Raw genomic sequence first — 21,657 nt, 5'->3', positions numbered from 1 at the left:
ACTCAGCCCTGTCCGTCCCCTCTGTCTGTCTCACTCGCTGGGGCCACACATCTGACGTGACAGCTGCCCAATTCTCTACAGCTCAGGCACAGTTAGACTTCTTTCTCACACACACACACACACACACACTATGACCACATGCACACTTAGCATTGGCCCATGTGACATCCGCTGTACTCTTGCCCCTGCAGGTCTGGACCCAGACACTCTCTCCCTACTCCCTCTCTGCTAAGTTTGTCTTTATCTGTGCCAGACTGTGACCTTTTCTTCCAGCCTGGCCAGGCTTTAGCATTCGACTTCACTCCTGACGTCAGCACTTTGCGTTGAACAACCTACCATTCCCCTGCTTGCTGCTGGGTTTTGAAAAACTGCCTTAAACACAGACCCTATACTAGTTTTATTTGAACCACTTCGTTATTTATCACTTTTACAACAAAAAATTTGCCTTTTTTTATTTTTATATTAACCCTCGTAAAAAAATGACTTGCTAGAGATTAAATCAAAGCACCGCTCAAGTGTTATCTTGGTGAGTGAACATGGCAGGCCCACTCAAGAACAAGGAACTAGAATAATCTCAGTAGCAGGAGCACCAGCAGGACACATGTCCAGGATGCTGTCTGTTGAGGCTGTTCCCTCTGCCCTCCCTCACTCCTGATGAGCCCCTGCTTGCTCTAGGCACTGTAGGTACTAGGAATGAATCCCAAATGGCACTCTGTTACCTATTTCATGCTCTACTTTTGGTCAAACTAGTGTACTAAATAGGGTATAGTGTGCCGTAATAGCCTGGTGTGGCCTGGGTTTGAGCAGCCAGCCCCTCTCCCTCCCCAGTGTGTTGAGTAACAGGCAGCATTCCTGGCCCAGCACGCTTCAGGAAACTGGGATCAGGAATTGTACAAAGCAGCTCTGACTGGAGGAGCCCAGGGTTCTGGTTTCCCCGGCAACTCATTCAGTTGATCCGTGTCAGCGAGGGGTGTGTGTGAGAGAGACAGACAGAGCGTGTGTGTGCGAGAGAGAGACGCTGTGTGAGCAAGAGACATTGTGTGTGTGTTTGATGAGCGAGTGTGATTGTGTCTCAGTGTGCCTGTGTCTGTGGGAGAGTCTCTCGCTGTGCTTTCGGCCAAAGCACACTTCCTGTGCATGCATTCCAGACTCCCACCCCTCTCCCCCTCTCACAGTGTCTGAGCAACGGGGGGAAAGGGAGGGCGGGATAGAAATGGCAGACACATTTTGTTTACCCATCCATTCCCCAATCCTTGCAGTAGATTGTGTTTCTGTAGCTCCAGAGCTGTCCACTCCAATAACAAGTAAAGAGCACCCTCTGGATGTGTACATTAGGGGGGAAGCTGCCTGGTCATGTAACCGAGAGAGGTGCCATGTCCTGATGAATGGTTTCACCCTCTTAGGCCGTGCGTGTAAGCGTGTGTGACAGAGGAGGTCCCATTCACGTCAGAGTGAAGCGTAACAGAGGCGTTAAGGAGAGACCCTCTCGCATTATGAGTAACCTTGCTGGGAACTCGTGTTAGCTCCCTAGAGATAATGCCCTGAGAGTCTGTGTTAGAAACCCAGTTCAATCCCCAACTCTAGCGAGTATGGATGAAAATTTGCTCTTTTGCTGACACTTGAGCATCAATGTGGAAAGGGAAATGATGATTACTGTGCACTGTCTTTGAAATACATTTCATAAACACATTTAGTAAAATTTAATTAAGCTAAATTAATTGCTCTAGCAAGTAACTCCCCATGCCTCTCCATGTCTTCGCCTTTAGGTGAACGGCTGTATGCTGGACCCCCTGCCCCCCACAGTGCTGCGCAAGTCCAGCGTGTCGTCACCCAGTAACATGATGGAGACGTCCATCGACGAGGGCATAGAGACGGAGGAGCCCGACGCCGAGGACGACCCCGCCCACTTCTTCTCCGCCTTCCAGACGGCCCGCTTCGGCCAGCGCCGACACACCCTGTCTGAGGTTACTAATGAGCTGGGCCCCGTCATCAACCAAGGTAAGATCTGAACCAAGGTTCTGGGACATTAGAGAATCTTATACGCCATTGGCTAGATAGGGGACATAGGGCTGTGTTCATACGATGGGTTGTTGATCTGCTAAGCCAGCAAGTATTGTTTGTGAATGGTGAAAATGTGCGCTTCCAGTGGAAATTGATATTTTAAAGGCACCACATTTATTGTTAGGTGGATGGATGAGTGGATGGCTGGTTTAATATTTTATTAGCGAAGGCCAGAGGGGTACACACTACAAAGCAGGATCAATGCGTTAACTTTGATAAACAACCAGAAATTACAATAGATTTTCTGGTTCATTTAAGAGAGCTAAACTTAGTGTATTATGGTTGTTGAGGCAATTAGACCATGCCCATTTCATGCTTATCTTCTTAAAAATGTTTTATTTCAGAATATTCTGGAAAGTTAACTGGCTAAGTCATTGATCTTGCTTTGTAGTATACCCCTCTGGAATCTTTCCTGACCGGCAACCTTATCCGGAAAACGGGCTGTGACAACTATGGAGTTTTGGGTAACGATTAGTTGTCATGCAAATGGCCGCGGTTATATTCATAATTATCATTTTGTTGAAAATGTTGAGCTCGTAATGTAATGCATCTGAATGCATCTTTTAAAATTACCTAATGAATACAACACGGCTTTAGTGACACCCTTGTCTCTAACTATTGCTTTGAACTTTTGGAAATGAAGCGTCTCCTCCTGACCATGCCGTTCTGCTCGTAAAATGATTGTTTAACTTTACCTACTTCCTACCTACTTAAAAACTCCTATTGGGTAAACTATATCTACTTTAAATATAAAGTTGATTCCCTTATCATAACATGAATGTATGAAAACAACGGTTAGTTGTTCATAGTTAACGGTTACACGTTTATATGATAATTGTGCCAACCCTACCCTGAAAAACCTGTGACCCAATTAGAGCAATATCCAATCCATCAGTAGTACTGTCAATGAACCCTTGCTTTCCTGTATTTCTGTGAACCAACAGATAAACTGTTCACCATGGGCCACAACCCGTCCCTGGGCAGTGTGGACTCTGACATGGGCTACGACATGGGCTCCTTGCACAGTGACCTGGGTCTGCTGGAGGACGCCCCCTCTCTCAGCGAGGTGGTCCTGGCCAACACCCACAGCTCGGGGTCCCACGTGACCCAGGGCCCCTTCATGAGCCAGCGGCCTCCCAACCCCACCATGCAGGCCCTGAGCTCCCAGAAGAGGGAGGCCCACAACCGTTCTCCCATCAGCTTCAGGGAGGGCCGCCGCGCCTCCGACACCTCCCTCACACAAGGTGAGATCCACTGGTTGTCTCTTTACCCATCTCGTTCTTCGTGTATCTTTCTCTCCTTTCCAGCTTCATTCTCACCCCTGCACATTTTCAAGCTGAAAATTGTCTCTCGTTCTCTTATTTTCTCCTCTCTCTTTGATGATTCATTTTGTGAATCAGACTGTGCTTTGAAGGTTTGGCCTACATAGCTCTGTTGAATTTTTCATCCCGTTGCAGAAGCACCGTGTAAAGTAACTCAATTAATAGAGACCTTAAAATGTATTAGTAGATGTGTTGTCCCCCCCCAGCTGCCTCTTCAGTCTGCACACACACACACCCAGCAGAAGCTTAGAGTCACCAGAGCCCCAGTTCTTTCTAATGGCTGTTTGAAACGTCAGTGAATCAGCGGCTGGGTTCTGCCTTTCCCGCTACAGGGGGAGACGTGGAGGAGCGTCTCAAATCTTTATATAGCCTTATCATTAGGATGAGTCAGGTCCCATGGTTCACGCCGTCAGGAACAGTCACCCAGCCTTTTAGGAGCCAGAGATGCACACCACCAATACACACACGTACATACTCTCTCCCTGCAGGCGGTAGAGGAAGTAGGCTAGAAGTGATAGCTATGTAATTTCAGTCGGATAAATACAAGGGAACCGGGTTATAACGATTAGTTTGGATGCTAAAATCCCCTGACTCCTAACTCTGTTGTCAGGTCTGGTTGCGTTCCGGCAGCATCTCCAGAACCTGGCACGGACCAAAGGCATCCTGGAGCTGAACAAACAGATGTACGAGCAGATGGGCTCCGGGGAGGAGGGGCTCCATGCAAACCTGCAGAACCTGCTGGACCCCACGCTGCAGGTCAGTACTGTCTCCAAAGTGTCAGGAGAGGATGGAACAGACAGACAGCGAGATAGTTAACAACAATGACAAAAAGCTACAAAATGGGGATTCCGCTCGTTGTCTTGATTTTTTTAAATGTATTTTATTTAACCTTTATTTAACTAGGCAAGTAATTTAAGAACAAATTCTAATTTACAATGACGGCCTACCAAAAGGCCTCTTTGCGGGGACGGGGGCTGGGATTAGAATGGCTGTTGTACATGCTCCTAACCAACTGTGTTATTTGGTTCGTTTCTTATTTTTTAAACTTATTTTTTAAATAATGGTGCTGCTACTGTTTCTTATGGCTGAAAATAACTTATAGATATCAGAACAGCGATTGCTCACAACGAACTGGTAGAAGCTTTTTCCTTTAATGAGTCCGACGTGAAAGATATACTGCTTTCCTGCGAACAGGCCCAAATCTCTGTCATTTGCGCGAAGAGAAGACCCAGATCTCTGTAATTTGCGTGAAGAGAAGACTGAGAAAAGGGGGGCGGAGGTCGGGCTTCCTTCTGAGAATTTGTAGGCGAGCGAGGAAACCCTGCTGCTATCCGTTCTATTGGCAAACATGCAGTCATTGGAAAATAAAATCGATGACATACGAGCAAACTACCAACGGGACATTAAAAACTGTAATAGCTTATGTTTCACTGAGTCGTGGTTGAACGACGACATGAACAACATACAGCTAGCGGGTTTTACACTGTATCGGCAGGATATAACAGACTTGTCTCTGGTAAGACATGGGGTGGCGGTCTATGTATATTTTTAAACAGCTGGTTCACGATATCTAAGGAACTCTCAAGGTAGAGTATCTCATGATAAGCAGTAGACCACACTATCTGTATATTTCATAGCTGTCCACATACCACCACAGACCGATGCTGGCACTAAGACCACACTCAATGAGCTGTATACCGCCATAAGCAAACAGGAAAATGCTCATCCAGAGGTGGCACACCTAGTGGCCCGGGAACTTTAATGCAGGGAAACTTATATCCATTTTACCAAATTTCCACCAGCATGTGAAATGTGCAACTAAAGGGGCTAAGAAACTATAAACCACCTTTACTCCACACCCAGAGACGTGTACAAAGCTCGCCCTCCGTTTGGCAAATCTGACCATAATTCTATCCTCCTGATTCCTTTCAAAAATGAAAGCAGGAAGCACCAGTGACTCTGTCAATAAAAAAGTGGTCAGATAAAGCAGATGCTAAGCTACAGGACTGTTTTACTTGCACAGACTGGAATATGTTCTGGAATTCTTCTGATGGCATTGAGGAGTACACCACATCAGTTCCTGGCTTCATCAAGTGCATTGATGATGATGTCCCCACAGTACATACCCAACCTGAAGCCATGGATTACATGCAACATCCGCACTGAGCTAAAGGGTAGAGCTGCCGCTTTCAAGGAGCAGGACTCTAACCTGGAAGTTTATAAGAAATGCCCTCCGGCTATAACCATCAATACAGGACTAAGATCCAATCGTACTACACCGGCTCCAATGCTCGTCGGATGTGGCAGGGCTTGCCAACTATTAGACTACAAAGGGAAGCACAGCCGAGAGCTGCCCAGTGACACGAGCCTACCAGACGAGCTAAATTACTTCTATGCTCGCTTCGAGGCCAGTAACACTGAAACATGCATGAGAGCATCAGCTGTTCTGGACAACTGTGTGATCACGCTCTCTGCAGCCGATGTAAGACCTTTAAAACAGGTCAACATTCACAAGGCTGGATGGATTATCAGGACGTGTACTCTGAGCATGCGCTGACCAACTGGCAAGTGTCTTCACTGACATTTTCAACCTCTCCCTGTCTGAGTCTGTAATACCAACATGTTTCAAGCAGACCACCATAGTCCCTGTGCCCAAGAACACCTGCCTAAATGACTACCGACCCGTAGCACTCACGTCTGTAGTCATGAAGTGCTTCGAAAGGCTGGTCATGACTCATATCAACACCATTATCCCTGAAATCCTAGACCCACTCAATTTGCATACCGCCCAAACAGATTCACAGATGATGCAATCTCTTGCACTCCACACGGCCCTTTCCCACCTGGACAAAAGGGACACCTATGTGAGAATGCTATTTATTGACTACAGCTCAGCGTTCAACACCATAGTGCCCTCAAAGCTCATCACTAAGCTAAGGACCCTGGGACTCAACACTTCCCTCTGCAACTGGATCCTGGACTTCCTGACGTGCCACCCCCAGGTGGTCAGGGTAGGTAACAACACATCCGCCACGCTGATCCTCAACACGGGAGCCCCTCAGGGGTGCGTGCTCAGTCCCCTCCTGTACTCCCTGTTCACTCATGACTGCACGGCCAGGCACGACTCCAACACCATTATAAAGTTTGCCGATTACACAACAGACAGCTTTAGGGAAGTCTGAGACCTTACCATGTTGCACTGGTACCACCTCTCTCTCAACGTGATCAAGTCAAAGTAGATGATTGTGGACTACAGGAAAAAGAGGACCGAGCACACCCCCATTCCCATCGAGGCTAGTGAAGCAGGTTGAGAGCTTCAAGTTCCTTGTCCACATCACCAACAAACTAAAATAGTCCAAACACACCAAGACCGTTGTGAAGAGGGCACGGCCACCTTTTCCCCCTCAGACTGAAAAGATTTGTCATGGGTCCTCAGATCCTCAAAGGTTCTACAGCTGCACCATCGAGAGCATCACTGGTTGCATCACTGCCTGGTATGGCAACTGCTCGGCCTCCGACTGCAAGGCACTACAGAGGGTAGTACTTACGGCCCAGTACGTCACTGGGGCCAAGCTTCCTGCCATCCAAGACCTCTATACCAAGCGGTGTCAGAGGACAGCCCTAAGAATTGTCAGACTCCAGCCACCCTAGTCATAGACTCTGCTACAGCATGGCAAGCCGTACCGGAGTGCCAAGACTAGGTCCAAGAGGCTTCTAAACAGCTTCTACCCCCCAAGCCATAAGACTTCTGAACATCTAATCAAATGGCTACCCAGGCTATTTATCCCCCCCCCCCCCCCCCCCGACTAACTGGTGCCCCCACACATTGACTCTGTACCGGTACCCCTGTATATAGCCCACTATTGTTATTTTACTGCTGCTCTTTAATTGTGTTACTTTTTTTGTGTTTTTAATTATTTATTTTTTTAACAGCATTGTTGGTTAGGGCTTGTAAGTAAGCATTTCACTTTTTAAGGTGAATACCAGTTGTATTCGGCACATGTGACAAATTATATTTGATAAAAAATATGACAACACGTCTCTCGTCGTGATAACACTACATGAAGAGAGACCTAAGACATGAACATAGCATGGCAGCAACACATGACAACACAGCATGGTAGCAACACAACATGACAACATGGTAGCAGCGCAAAACATGGTACAAACATTATTACTTGATACCATGTCTTGTTTTGACCCCACCCAGCAGCACCTCTCCTGACCTCACCAGTGATCTGTTAGCCAGCCAGCCGGTGAATCACAGACGAGGCTGGTTATATAATGTTCCGTCCGGACGAAGAGGTAGCCAATTGTCCCCTTGTTGACAGTCAGTCAACCCCTGGTGCTGCACATAGTGAATGCAGCCATTGTTGTTGAGGTAATATGAGAAAGAGGGAGAGTGACTGAACTGATTCACCGTTGGCTGCTGCTTGTAAACAGGCAACAACGAGTCAATTCAATGGCCCCTACAGAGAGAGCGTGATCAATCTGTGAATCAGTGCATCCATTTCCCTTGCCCTAGAACAGTGGTTGCTGCGTGTAAACACAAGGCCTGTGTGGTTGGTTGGTTGACCAGAGCTCTGGGCAAAAATAGTGCACTCTACAGGGATTGGGAATAGGGTCCCATTTGAGACACAGCACTGGTGGTCTAAGGGCTGATTGGCAGCATGTCTTGTCTACAAGGTCCCTATAGTTGCTTACATTTACATTACATTTAAGTCATTTAGCAGACGCTCTTATCCAGAGCGACTTACAAATTGGTGCATTCACCTTATGACATCCAGTGGAACAGTAGTGCATCGAAATCTTTTAAGGGGGGGGGGGGTGAGAGGGATTACTTTATCCTATCCTAGGTATTCCTTAAAGAGGTGGGGTTTCAGGTGTCTCCGGAAGGTGGTGATTGACTCCGCTGTCCTGGCGTCGTGAGGGAGTTTGTTCCACCATTGGGGGGCCAGAGCAGCGAACAGTTTTGACTGGGCTGAGCGGGAACTGTACTTCCTCAGTGGTAGGGAGGCGAGCAGGCCAGAGGTGGATGAACGCATGCCCTTGTTTGGGTGTAGGGCCTGATCAGAGCCTGGAGGTACTGAGGTGCCGTTCCCCTCACAGCTCCGTAGGCAAGCACCATGGTCTTGTAGCGGATGCGAGCTTCAACTGGAAGCCAGTGGAGAGAGCGGAGGAGCGGGGTGACGTGAGAGAACTTGGGAAGGTTGAACACCAGACGGGCTGCGGCGTTCTGGATGAGTTGTAGGGGTTTAATGGCACAGGCAGGGAGCCCAGCCAACAGCGAGTTGCAGTAATCCAGACGGGAGATGACAAGTGCCTGGATTAGGACCTGCGCCGCTTCCTGTGTGAGGCAGGGTCGTACTCTGCGGATGTTGTAGAGCATGAACCTACAGGAACGGGCCACCGCCTTGATGTTAGTTGAGAACGACAGGGTGTTGTCCAGGATCACGCCAAGGTTCTTAGCGCCCTGGGAGGAGGACACAATGGAGTTGTCAACCGTGATGGCGAGATCATGGAACGGGCAGTCCTTCCCCGGGAGGAAGAGCAGCTCCGTCTTGCCGAGGTTCAGCTTGAGGTGGTGATCCGTCATCCACACTGATATGTCTGCCAGACATGCAGAGATGCGATTCGCCACCTGGTCATCAGAAGGGGGAAAGGAGAAGATTAATTGTGCGTCGTCTGCATAGCAATGATAGGAGAGACCATGTGAGGTTATGACAGAGCCAAGTGACTTGGTGTATAGCGAGAATAGGAGAGGGCCTAGAACAGAGCCCTGGGGGACACCAGTGGTGAGAGCACGTGGTGTGGAGACGGATTCTCGCCACGCCACCTGGTAGGAGCGACCTGTCAGGTAGGACACAATCCAAGCGTGGGCCGCGCCGGAGATGCCCAACTCGGAGAGGGTGGAGAGGAGGATCTGATGGTTCACAGTATCGAAGGCAGCCGATAGGTCTAGAAGGATGAGAGCAGAGGAGAGAGAGTTAGCTTTAGCAGTGCGGAGCGCCTCCGTGATTCAGAGAAGAGCAGTCTCAGTTGAATGACTAGTCTTGAAACCTGACTGATTTGGATCAAGAAGGTCATTCTGAGAGAGATAGCGGGAGAGCTGGCCAAGGACGGCACGTTCAAGAGTTTTGGAGAGAAAAGAAAGAAGGGATACTGGTCTGTAGTTGTTGACATCGGAGGGATCGAGTGTAGGTTTTTTCAGAAGGGGTGCAACTCTCGCTCTCTTGAAGACGGAAGGGACTACACAATTACTATACACAGTCAGCAACAATACATTGGCCCTGTATACAAGAGTGGCAATAACTTTACTCAGTGGAGCTTTGTGTGTGTGTGTGTGTGTGTATGCGCCTCCGCTTCAGGGTTTCCTTACCTATGCTACTTTGAAGCAAGGTAAGACTCAAAATGATGTAAAACATTCAAAATGCAAACTGCCTCCAGCTCACATTGCAAAGTGATGCACTGATAGCCTGCCTACCATTGCCTATGCACTTGAATGGCGAATGGAAGGCATGCTTCAATTACCATTTGAGAAATAAAAATAGTAGCTCTTGGCCTCCCGAGTGGCTCAGCAGTCTAAGGCACTTTAGTTTGGCCGGGGGGGGGCTTTACTTGGCTCCTTTGCCTCTGAGCCCGTTGGGGAGTTGCAGCGTTGAGACAAGATCGTAATCAGAAAATTGGGAAGGAAAACGGGTAGAAATTAAACAATCTAATTATGGTGATCAAAACCGTTTTTAATATGCGATTGCATTTAGAATTGTTCCGAAATGACTGGACTAAAAGCCCGTTTCACTCCAGCAGTAACAAGCTGAGGAGCTACAGCAGTTCTAGCACTGTGATAAATAAGACCTGACAACTAACAACAATACACATGCCCAAATGTATTTCCACAAAATTAGTATGACTGTCAAATTTCCATCAATTAATAACAAGGATTTTTCATTGGGATTGTTTTGTCTCCCGGTCAATTTGGCCACCGACAATTTTATTTAACTGCTTTACGTATTTATTTTGCCAAAAGCTGGCAATTACTGGCAAACGGAAACCCTGCTCTGTGTTTGTGTGTGCGTAGGCGGTCTGTAACCCAGTGTGATTGTGAGTGTAACCTCTGAACTCTATTGTGTGTTTTCAGGGTGAGGCATCTAAGCACGAGGATAACTTAGCTTTATACCATGGTGGTGCCCAGCCTCTACTGTCCCGAAGACAGAGCCTGGAGACACAATATCTCGCACACAGACTACAGGTACCAAAACACAACTCAAATCTAGCTTGTATTTATCAAAATATTTATTAGGGGAGTAATCAATTACAATAGAAAATGGCTAATAGTTTGTTAGTTTGTATGCATTACTGTACAATTTTATATACATTTCATTGTAATTTTATATTTGTCAATGTTTATGGATGGCACATTTGAGACTGGTCACCCTCTGCAACCACAGATAAAATGATTGAATCTCTCTTATTTCCCACTCTGTCCCTTACAGAAAGCTAGTGTTATGGCTAATGTGAGTCCTGCTAGCTGCCAGCTCTTCTGTAAGGAGAATCCTCGGAGTCTAGAGCAACAGCTGCAGGAGCATAGGTACATTATTTGACTATTCATACTTATCAAACAGATCCCTCCGCCATCTTATTTTCCTGGTTGTCGCTGTAACCTATATCACTATATCTTCAGGTTGCACCAGAAGAGGATGTACCTCCAGAAGCAGACCCACCTCCAAGCCTACTTCAACCAGATGCAGATAGTGGAAGGTTCCTATCCAGGGGACCCAGGGGCAATACACAATCCACAGCAGCAGGGGGCCATGGCTGGGGCCCACCCGCAGCAGGGCAGCTCCCAGGCCTCCCCTCCCTACACCCAGGCCCTCAGCCCCTTCATTGAGCCCAGTGCCAACCTGGTCTACGACCACTACCTGGCCCAGCACTACCCCCACCCTCACTCCCACCTCAGCCCAGTTTTAATGCCCCCTGCCCTGGCTGGCCAGCTGCAGAACCAGCACCCCGAGGCCCTGGGCTACAGCTACCAGCTGTGTGACCAGCAGGGCCAATTCCACACTCCGCAAGAGGCACTTTATCCAGAGCAATACGAGTTCCACCTGGACCCCGGGCAGCCGCACCGGCCTGGCCCAGGAGAGGCCCCTGTTGCCGAGTATGAGGGGCTGGCGTTACCCACCGAGCTCCAGGACTCCTTTCTGGAAAGCGAGATGATGGAGACTGTAGACTCGCAGCATGGCTTCCTACTGGTGAACTGAAGCCGGTAGAACTGTGGGGAGAAAGCAGTATTACCGACAGTTGAAAATCTACACAGCATCATGTCGTAGATGTCATGGAGTGGAGTTGGGGGTCAAGGTACAGGGGAAGTGTTTTTTTGTTTTTTTTGTATCAATGAATACTATTTTTTTAGTTGTGGTGAACCAACCTCAGAACCTTTCTACCAAAATCCTCCCGATCTCCCTTCCCACTTCTCTGTTCCCATCAGCCCTATGCAAGGACCCAGGCCTGGAGGCTGCCTGGGTGATGGGGGTGTGCCAGCATGGATGGCTGGCTGGGTATGTGTGGATGGATGTTGCCATGATGGGGGGTGTCACATGTGAAGTGATATCGCTCCACAGGAACACAACTGCCTCAAAGCTGACTGCAGCCGCAGCGGCCCCGTCGAGAACAAGTGCTGGACGATGCAAGAAAACTTAGCACAGTTTGGTTGTTTTTGGAAGACGTGCACAACGGAATTTGGCTTACCGAAAGCACAAACCAAACGACAAAGATGCTATTTTGTATTGAAGTAGGCCAAGAACTCAAAAACACATTGGGTGTTTTGAAGTAGTAAAAATAATAAACGAACAAGAGACAAAGTAATGAATTAATGCGCACTTGATAAGTGCAGTGTTAGTCAATATTTTATTGTAGCAATATTGAATCAACAGGCTTTTTCCTCACCAGAAGGTCGTACTTTAATGTGTGGTGTTTTTGGGGAGAATTCCAGTATGATGACTCACAGCCAACATATCCACAGTGACCGCTCATCACTGCGTAGACCGTGATGAGATAATCCCCCCACTAATACCATCGCAGCAGATAACAAAATGAATTGTATAAATCGGCTAGATATTTCCAACAAACTACACAAATCAGTTTGAGGCCCTTTGCTTCACTAGGAACTAAAAGGAATACAGTGCCTTGCAAAAGTATTCATCCCCCTTGGCGTTTTTCCTATTTTGTTGCATTACAACCTGTAATTTAAATGGATTTTTATTTGGTTTTCATGTAATGGATATACACAAAATAGTCCAAATTGGTGAAGTGAAAAAAATTACTTGTTTCAAAAAATAAAATGTCAAATCTGAAGTGGTGTGTGCATATGTATTCACCCCCTTTGCTATGAAGCTCCTAAATAAGATCTGGTGGGACCAATTACCTTCAGAAGTCACATAAATAAAGTCCACCTGTGTGCAATCTAATTGTCACATGATGTCAGTATATATACACCTGTTCTGAAAGGCCCCAGAGTCTGCAACACCACTAAGCAAGGGGCAGCACCATGAAGACCAAGGAGCTCTCCAAACAGGTCAGGGACAAAGTTGTGGAGAAGTACCGATCAGGGTTAGGTTATAATTTTTTTAATCTGAAACTTAACATCCCACGGAGCACCACTAAATCCGTTATTTAAAAAAAAATGTAAAGAATATGGCACCACAACAAACCTGCCAAGAGAGGGCCGCCCACCAAAACTCAGACCAGGCAAGGAGGGCATTAATCAGAGAGGCAACAAAGAGACCAAAGATAACCCTGAAGGAGCTGCGAAGCTCCACAGCAGAGATTGGAATATCTGTCCATAGAACCACTTTAAGCCATATACTCCAGAGCTGGGCTTTACAAAAGAGTGGCCAGAAAAAAAGCCATTGCTTAAAGAAAATAATAAGCAAATAGATTTGGTGTTTGCCATTAGGCATGTGGGAGACTCCCCAAACATATTGATGAAGGTACTCTGGTCAGAGGAGACTAAAATTGAGCTTTTTGGCCATCAAGGAAAATGCTATGTCTGGCGCAAACCCAACACCTCTCGTCACCCCGAGAACCCTATCCCCACAGTGAAGCATGGTGGTGGCAGCATCATGCTGGGGGGGATGTTTTTCATCGACGGGGACTAGGAAAGTGGTCTGAATTGAAGGAATGATGGATGGTGCTAAATACAGGGAAATTTTGTTTCAGTCTTCCAGAGAGATGAGACTGGGACGGAGGTTCACCTTCCAGCAGGACAATGACCCTAAGCATACTGCTAAAGCAACACTCGAGTGGTTTAAGGGGAAATATTTAAATGTCTTGGAATGGCCTAGTCAAAACCCAGACCTCAATCCAATTGAGAATCTGTGGTAAAGTATTTCTGTACGCCCACGGAACCCATCCAACTTGAAGGAGCTGGAGCAGTTTTGCCTTGAAGAATGGGCAAAAATCCCAGTGGCTAGATGTGCCAAGTTTATAGAGACATACCGCAAGAGACTTGTAGCTGCAAACGGTGACTTTAGAAAGTATTGACTTTGGGGGGGTGAATAGTCATGCACGCCCAAGTTTTGTCTCTCTTGCTTATTTCACCCAAAAATATTTTGCATCTTCAAAGTGGTAAGCATGTTCTGTAAATCAAATGATACAACCCCCCCCCAAAAAATCTACTTTTAATTCCAGGTTGTAAAGGCAACAAAATAGGAAAAATGCCAAGGAGGGTGAATACTTTTGCAAGCTACTGTAAGTCAAGTCCAATCAAATCCAGTTTGCTGTGCTATTGTTGTTAGGTGAGTTTTATCTCCAAATTGTGACCTTATACCTCCTGTTGTATGCAACTGATGTGGGTCTAACAGTGGGTTTACTGGGTTTCTGAAGTAATGTTTCTCTAACCTAAAGGTTGCTGTAAAAAATAAGGGGGGAAAAGACGTTAGTAACCCGACACTGGATTAATTTTGACAAGTTTCACCATGGCTCTCTTACAACAAGCTTCGAATGAACACAACTTTTGAATCTACTTGAAGCATACAGATTTCTGACGAAGACATAACTCTACTTTTCATTCAATGGGATGAAAAACCGAAGTGTTCGAGGTCAGAGACAAAATCTGCATCTCAAATGGCACCCTATTCCCTCCATAGTACAATGCTTTTGAACTGAGCCCTATTGGCTCTGGTCAAAGTAGTGCACTATATAGGTAATAGGGTGCCATTTTGGACGTAGCCATAGACTGCAGGATTGTCTGTGGAAGTTGAATTACTGGAGCACTTTTACGAGGCGATAAAGGAAATGTAGCTAGAGTGAGAGATGTGGTGACTGTGGTAGTCAGAATGGTGTTTAGCCTAGTCTGCTGCTTCCCCGGGAGACTAAAACAAAAGTGAGGGACCCATTCGCTGTCTTATCTCAATAAGTGGACACGAAACATTTGGTTCTTACAAAGAAAGACCAGCGAGAATAACACTATTGGTTGTTCATTGTGCTTTGTACAAATTAGGGGTTTAGAGACTCTTTAGTGCTCTCAAGATGAAAAACATAATTGTGTTGAGCGTGAATAGTGTTCAGTGTGCCTTTTTTTAACTTTGTTTTGAATTAAGATAAGAATATTTGAGCTTTTCTGGTTTTAATTCCGTTCTGTTTTTATTTTGGGGTATCCTTTCCGGAAATAAGTAGTCCCAGGTTTTACAAAGGTACAAAACCAAAGTCCCCTCAGAAGTTTCCCTGTACAACCCCACCATGTGGAGTTAGGAGCTTCTTGGTTTTAGCTTATTGACAGTGCTTTTTTTGGTCAATCAGTATATGCCATTTAAAAAGTATTATAGCAATATTTAAGTAATAGTTGAAAATATACAGAAAATAATGAAGATTAGTAGTGAATGTGTTTCAGTATCATAATTGCACCTCCTGCTGACACACCTGTTGTTAGAAAATTCAATTTTATATTTACCTTCATTGATGTTGACCACACATAAGCTAACTTGCTGTTGAGATTAAAAAGGTTTATCGAACAATGTGTGAGTATCTTGATCTACTTTTTTCCCCCAAATAATCTGACTACGTACTCTTGGGTTGAATCCAATGATGAATACATTTACGTCCATGGTTGAATTATAGGCACTGTCATTCTCCAAAACATAGCTCACTATTTGAGATTCCATTATAACAGGCAAAATAGTGACATCAACGGATCCTCAATTGTACCAGTATGACACGTAGCCCTTTAATCATAAACAGTTGAGTCACAGTACATGAGCCTGAATTCGTTTCAGGAACTAAATCCAAGGTCTCACAAAGGCCATCCATTATCAGTTATCAGCACTTCATTACCTGGTCAACATCCAAATTGATTGGTAATGTGGCATGTGTTTTGTAAAAACTGTCAAATAGATGGGTATGTGGCATCATTACTGTGTTGATAAATATGTTCAGGGTTCTTATTCACACCATTGACTCAGTCCTAGTTATGTGAGTAATCAATGGCATAGTTGGACCAGAGTTAATGGTCTAAACTTTATGGATTGAAATGTCTGCCCTCACAAGCACAGCACATTTGCCATCTAGAATGTGGTGTAAATCGGGGCCTGTATTCATAAAGCTGCTGATCTATATAATATTCACATGATCTTAAAGGCCAAACTGATCCTGGATCAGCACTCCTACTCAGACACTATGAATATGGCCCAGGAATGGGTATGAATAGATAGAGCATATCAGACAGTGAAATGTTCCACTTTTCCTAAAGGCCTCTACATGACTATAGCTTATATCCCTCTTGGTTCTCTTGTCTGGAATTCAATCGGGATCCCCTACAGGAGTTCTACTCATAACTGAACTAGTTCCCATTCCCATTGGTGTCGGTCTAGGTTGATAACTGGATTGTTGTCAACACAAACACGGCCCAAGCGTCATTGCTTTGGAGGTTATTTGATTAGTTCAAGCATTGCTCCCATTTCTCGGCAGATGCCCTTGCTATAAGTTATCTGGGTATGGATCAGAAAATGATGCTCCCCGGGAGCTGAAATGAGTGAACCAAGAGATTCCATGTCCTCCCATTAGTGCACTCAACTCTACTGTATCCTATTCATACCAGTGCATTAGAGTGAGTCCGCCGAACTATGACTGAGGACCTCCCCATAAGTGGATGATGAGATCATTTGGTCTTCAACCTAGCGGCCTCCTTATTCCCAGTACAGATTGAGCTAATGTCCCAGTCAAAGCTTAGTCCTTGTCCTTAGAACTTGAGCAGGAATACAGTTAATCAAATCAGGCCTGTAATCCCATTCAGACAAGTTACAGCTTCAGGTAACACCAACATAAAGTGTCTTGATAGGGCGTTGGGCCAGCACAGCTTCAATGCACATTGGCATAGATTCTACAAGTGTTTGGAACTCTATTGGAGGGATGCAACAAAAATGTTCCATGTTGAGATTGGTGGAAAATGCGGTCTCGGGTACCGCTCCAGGATCTCCCATAAGTGTTCAGTTAGGTTGATCTGGTAACTGAGACAGCCATGGCATATGGTTTACACAGTTTGTCAAACCATTCAGTGACCACTCGTGCCCTGTGGATGGGTGCATCGTTATCCTATGAGGGCATAGCCATGGTAGCCAAAATAATGGCCTGCCCAGCATTTTTATACATGATCCTAAGCATGATGGGATGTTAATTGCCTAATTAACTCCGGAACCACACCTGTGTGAAAGCACCTGCTTTCAATATACATACAAAATTATGTGGACACTCCTTGAAGTTAATGGATTCTGTTTTTTCAGCCACACCCATTGCTGACAGGTGTATAAAATTGAGCAGACAGCCATGCAATCTCCATAGACAAACATTGGCAGTAGAATGGTCTTACTGAGGAGCTAAGTGACTTTCAATGTGGCACCGCCATAGGATGCCACCTTTCCAAGTCAGTTTGTCAAACTTCTGCCCTGATAGAGCTGTTCCATGTCAACTGTAAGGGTTGTTATTGTGAAGTGGAAATGTCTAGGAGCAACAACGGCTCAACCGCGAAGTGGTAGCCTACCCAGAAAGGGACTGCTGAGTGCTGAAGTGCGTAGCGAGTAAAAATCGTTTGTCCTCTGTTGCAACACTCACTCAAGAACTGTTCGTCGGTAGCTTCATGAAATGGGTTTCCATGGCCAAACATATGCACACAAGCCTAAGATCACCCTGTGCAATGTCAAGTGGAGTGGTGTAAAGCTTGCCGTCATTGGACTCTGGAGCAGTGGAAACAAGGTTCTCTGGATTGTTGAATCACTCTTCAACATCTAGTAGTCCGATTGACGAATCTGGGTTTGGCTGATGCCAGGAGAACGCTACCTGCCTGAATGCACAGTGCCAACTGTAAAGCTTGGTGGAAGAGGAATAATGGCCTGGGGCTGTTTTTCATGGTTTGGACTAGGCCCCATAGTTACAGTGAAGGGAAATCTTAACGTTACAGCATACAATGACATTCTAAACAAATCTGTGCTTCCAACTTTGTAGCAACAGTTTGGAGAAGGCCTTTTCCTGTTTCAGCATGACAATGCCCCTGTGCACAAAGCGAGGTCCATACAGAAATGTTTTGGAAGAACTTGACTGGCCTGCACAGAGCCCTGACCTCAAACCCATTGGACACCTTTGGGATGAATTAGAACGCTGACAGCGAGCCAGGCCTAATCGCCCTAACATCAGTGCACAACCACACTGATGCTCTTGTGGCTGAATGGAAGCAAGCCTTCCTAGAAAAGTGTTTCCACTTGTTTGTTCCCACATTTTTAGACCTGTATAATCAGAATGGCAAGAAGATAACACAGGACACATGTTAGCACCAGATATAAATGGGGATTTTCAATATTATTTCTTCCAAATCAGAATTCTACCCTCTGTTCACGCTGGTAAAACGCAAATCAATGGTTGCCGATGGGTGAATAACAACAGCGTACTTCTGCTCTCCAGCTGAGGTCAGAGTACTCATCAGTTTAACCCTCTGGGGTCAGTTGAAGCTACACTGAACAAAGGCAGCTAGTCCTGGGCCATATTCATTAGGCACCAAACAAAAGCAAAGACTGAAACGGAAAGACTAACTGGACATTTTAGTTTTCCGTTGCAAAACATACCATTTTCTGCCACACGCCATAATGAACACAACCCTGATGGAGGATGGACAGGGCTGACAATGAAAAAGAGGCAAACCACATGAAGGTACCGGTCTAGCCTGACACATCCCTTTAGCCTGACCTACTCGTGTGTTATAGTGACAGACGTGACTATGCAAGGTTGTTATTTCTAGGTCATGTGCAGGCCGGGATTAGGGTCTCTGACCGTCTGGTGACCAGGTAAAGTAGAACAACACTAAGACTGACGGAGACCTACACTGACTGCTGCCCATCAGTTACGCAAGATCCTTCTTACATGGAATGAGATATGCTTGGCCATGACTTATGAAATAATGATAAAACACGTCATGCCTATTGATCAGGGTGCCCTTAATTTGATACAGTTGTAGGATTAAATATATTACGCAGTCAATATTGTATGGTTTATTCACACAGTTAACTATAAGATATTGAATTTGTCCATCAGTGCCCTCACAGAAACAGAGGCAAGACACTTCTACTTGTGATGGTCGATTGGGCGGGATAGACCGACTAACCTACTCAAAATAGTGTGTGAGAGAGAAAGGACATAATGAGGGCAAGTTGACTTTAGGAAAATGAAAAAAAGCTTGTTTCCCTGCGTCTTCTATGTTTCGTCTTTTGTCACTGTGAGAGAAAACAACCGGAGGGCATCTCTTCCCCCACTGAGCTGAAGTACCTTTGCTGAATCCTGTCATGAATGACTTTATCTAGTTTCAGAAGAGACAGCTGCATTGTTTTAGTTTCATCAAAGTTTGCAGCAGTTCTGTTTGACGGCTTCAAATATTAGGATCTAAGAGATAATAGAATCCATAACTCCTCAATTCAGAAGCTCTAGTGTTCCTATAAGAATTATGGCTAATAATATTAAATCAAACATACTTTTAAAAAGGTTCTGTTTAATTGTTACTTAGGCTACAATCACTGTAAATCCTGACATAAATCTACTTTTGGCAATCTAATGCAGAGGATTATTCCATCAACCTCCAAACTGAACAATGTCCAGATGTGACATCTTAGCTCCAGGCTCCCTATCATGCCATTAAACCACCAACACTCTCTGTCCTCGCGCACAGTACTGTTATGCTACCATGTGACGTAAAGACTAACCTTTGCATAACGTAACAGCGATGAGCTATAAATCGGGGATGGCCCGCGGCTTGGGTTGGTTATGTATGCTGATTGGAGATTGAGAGATTTAAAAAGCGCTCCCATTCTAACGGACGCTCTCTCATGCGATAGCTCTGTTTAGTGTTTGAATGCCTGAGTGCTCTTTATGTAACAGAAAGGGTGTTTGTGATGTGCTGCCAAGGTCTTCCCTTCTGTAGCCCTTCAGTGTGACAACCAAGTGAAAGTGGTAAATAAAGAACAATCTACCTAAAAAATGAATTCTCCCTCTGCTAACTGCTGCATATGAAGGACAACATGAAACATAATTCATTCACTATGCTGCTGCAGAGGGCCAAGTCAACTATATAAAAAAAATAATAATCACAGTCCTCAATAGACAACAGCATTTGTACAACTCCTATGTCCACTCCTTTCATCCAGGCCATGCTGTTGCACAAATGTGAAAGTCCTCTATCTGCAATGGATTGAATTCCAGAATAATATCATTCACCTTTTCTCATTTGACGTCATCTAAGTGAAGTTGTAATAATACATAAACCCCCTTTCGTCCCTAAATTGACATTGAGGTGCTCTTCATTACAACCATTTTGCAACAGATTCTTAGTGGACAAGTTCAGGTATTGTACAGTTTGCTTCCTAATGAGGGCCAGTTCAGCATCAGCAAAGAACATTCCGACAGATGTATGATCCACCCAGAACAAATATGATTCTGTCATCATGTAGAATACAAAACGTGTCACTTTTATTTATTATATTTCTAGCTGCAACATGTTATTATTTATTTAACTCGGCAAGTCAGTTAAGAACAAATTCTTATTTACAATGACGTCCTACACTGCCAATGCTGTGCCAATTGTGCACCGCCCAAAAACAGCTGGAAGTGATGCAGACTGGATTCGAACTAGGTACTAGCAGTGACGCCTCTTGCACTGCCTTAGACCACTGCGCCGCTAGGGAGCCCCAATATTCTGGGGCACTTTTCCCAGACAAAGATTAAAAGACTAGTTTTGGTCTATGAAGCACTTTCAAAGGAGAACCACTATTTATCTATAGGCCCAAATGGATAGTTTAACCAAATTACAAAATGACATTGGTTTCCTTATCTTGGGCTGGACTCAATCCATAGCGCTGAAGAGCTGCACAACAGGGCGATAGAAATTTAAAGGCAATGTCCCCACATTAGCAGAGACTCGATTCACGGTAAACGGTGCATATGTCGGCTCAATTGGAAATTACCTTTACATTTTGATCATGCTAGAGCGCTGAACTTCAGCAGTAAGGTTTGAATCCATCCCCTTGTAAGTGGTCCATCGACAAAACCAATGTGTAATTTTGTAACGTGGATGAACTTTCATTTGTGTCCAGGAAACCAAAACCAGCCCCTGAACGATTCACCTGTGAACAGGGCCTACCCACTGGACAGACGTCATTTCAACATCTAGTTTTGATTTACATTTGGTTGAGATGTTAAGATGCCAACTAATGTGAAATCAACAAAAACATTCACCGTGTCATTGGATTTACTTAAAAAGTTGGGTGAAAAAGATACCAAATTGCCTTTAAATTGATGACTTTTTGCTAATCCAATCAGTTTTCCACATTGATTCAACGTCAGATGTAATTTTTTGGTTGAAATAACGTGGAAACAACGTTGATGCAGCCAGTTTTTGCCCAGCCTACATCACAGATTTTCCCACTTACCTCTCTGATCAGCAGCAGAGACAGGGTTGACATGAGGTGTAAGTAACGTTAGGCTATAGCTCTGGTATAGCTGCGTGGTGCCAGTTATATTTCATCTTCAGAGCAGCTGCCATTCCATAATGCTCAAACATGAGCAAGAACATCTGAAAACAATTGAACATAATGGGTCTCCATGAATGGGCTGGAGATAGCTGGGCTGATCACTGAGAGAGCTGTGCAAACACACTTTGAAGCACTGACACATGTGGATAGATAGGCCACCAGGTCTCCACATGGCCCAGGCATGGATGGACATCTGGGGAGAGAAGGGAAGCAGCTGG

At 45.3% G+C, this 21,657-nt stretch overlaps 1 protein-coding gene across 2 annotated transcripts in view; it reads left to right on the top strand.

The window, feature by feature from the left end:
* Window positions 1-15,394, top strand: part of LOC115141478 (serine/threonine-protein kinase SIK2-like) — a 57,715-nt gene extending 42,321 nt beyond the window's left edge. For both annotated transcript variants that reach the window (XM_029680373.2, XM_029680374.2), the window contains exons 10-15: window positions 1,767-1,998; window positions 3,006-3,305; window positions 3,994-4,139; window positions 10,522-10,632; window positions 10,877-10,971; window positions 11,065-15,394. In XM_029680373.2, the coding sequence (XP_029536233.1) occupies window positions 1,767-1,998; window positions 3,006-3,305; window positions 3,994-4,139; window positions 10,522-10,632; window positions 10,877-10,971; window positions 11,065-11,641 (1,461 nt within the window). In that variant the 3' untranslated portion in view covers window positions 11,642-15,394. The remainder of the gene's footprint in view (window positions 1-1,766; window positions 1,999-3,005; window positions 3,306-3,993; window positions 4,140-10,521; window positions 10,633-10,876; window positions 10,972-11,064) is intronic.
* Window positions 15,395-21,657: the final 6,263 nt, after the last annotated feature.

Source organism: Oncorhynchus nerka, linkage group LG14 (assembly GCF_034236695.1).
Source record: "Oncorhynchus nerka isolate Pitt River linkage group LG14, Oner_Uvic_2.0, whole genome shotgun sequence".
Lineage (NCBI taxonomy): Eukaryota > Metazoa > Chordata > Actinopteri > Salmoniformes > Salmonidae > Oncorhynchus > Oncorhynchus nerka.
This window is presented reverse-complemented; position numbering and strand designations above follow the sequence as displayed.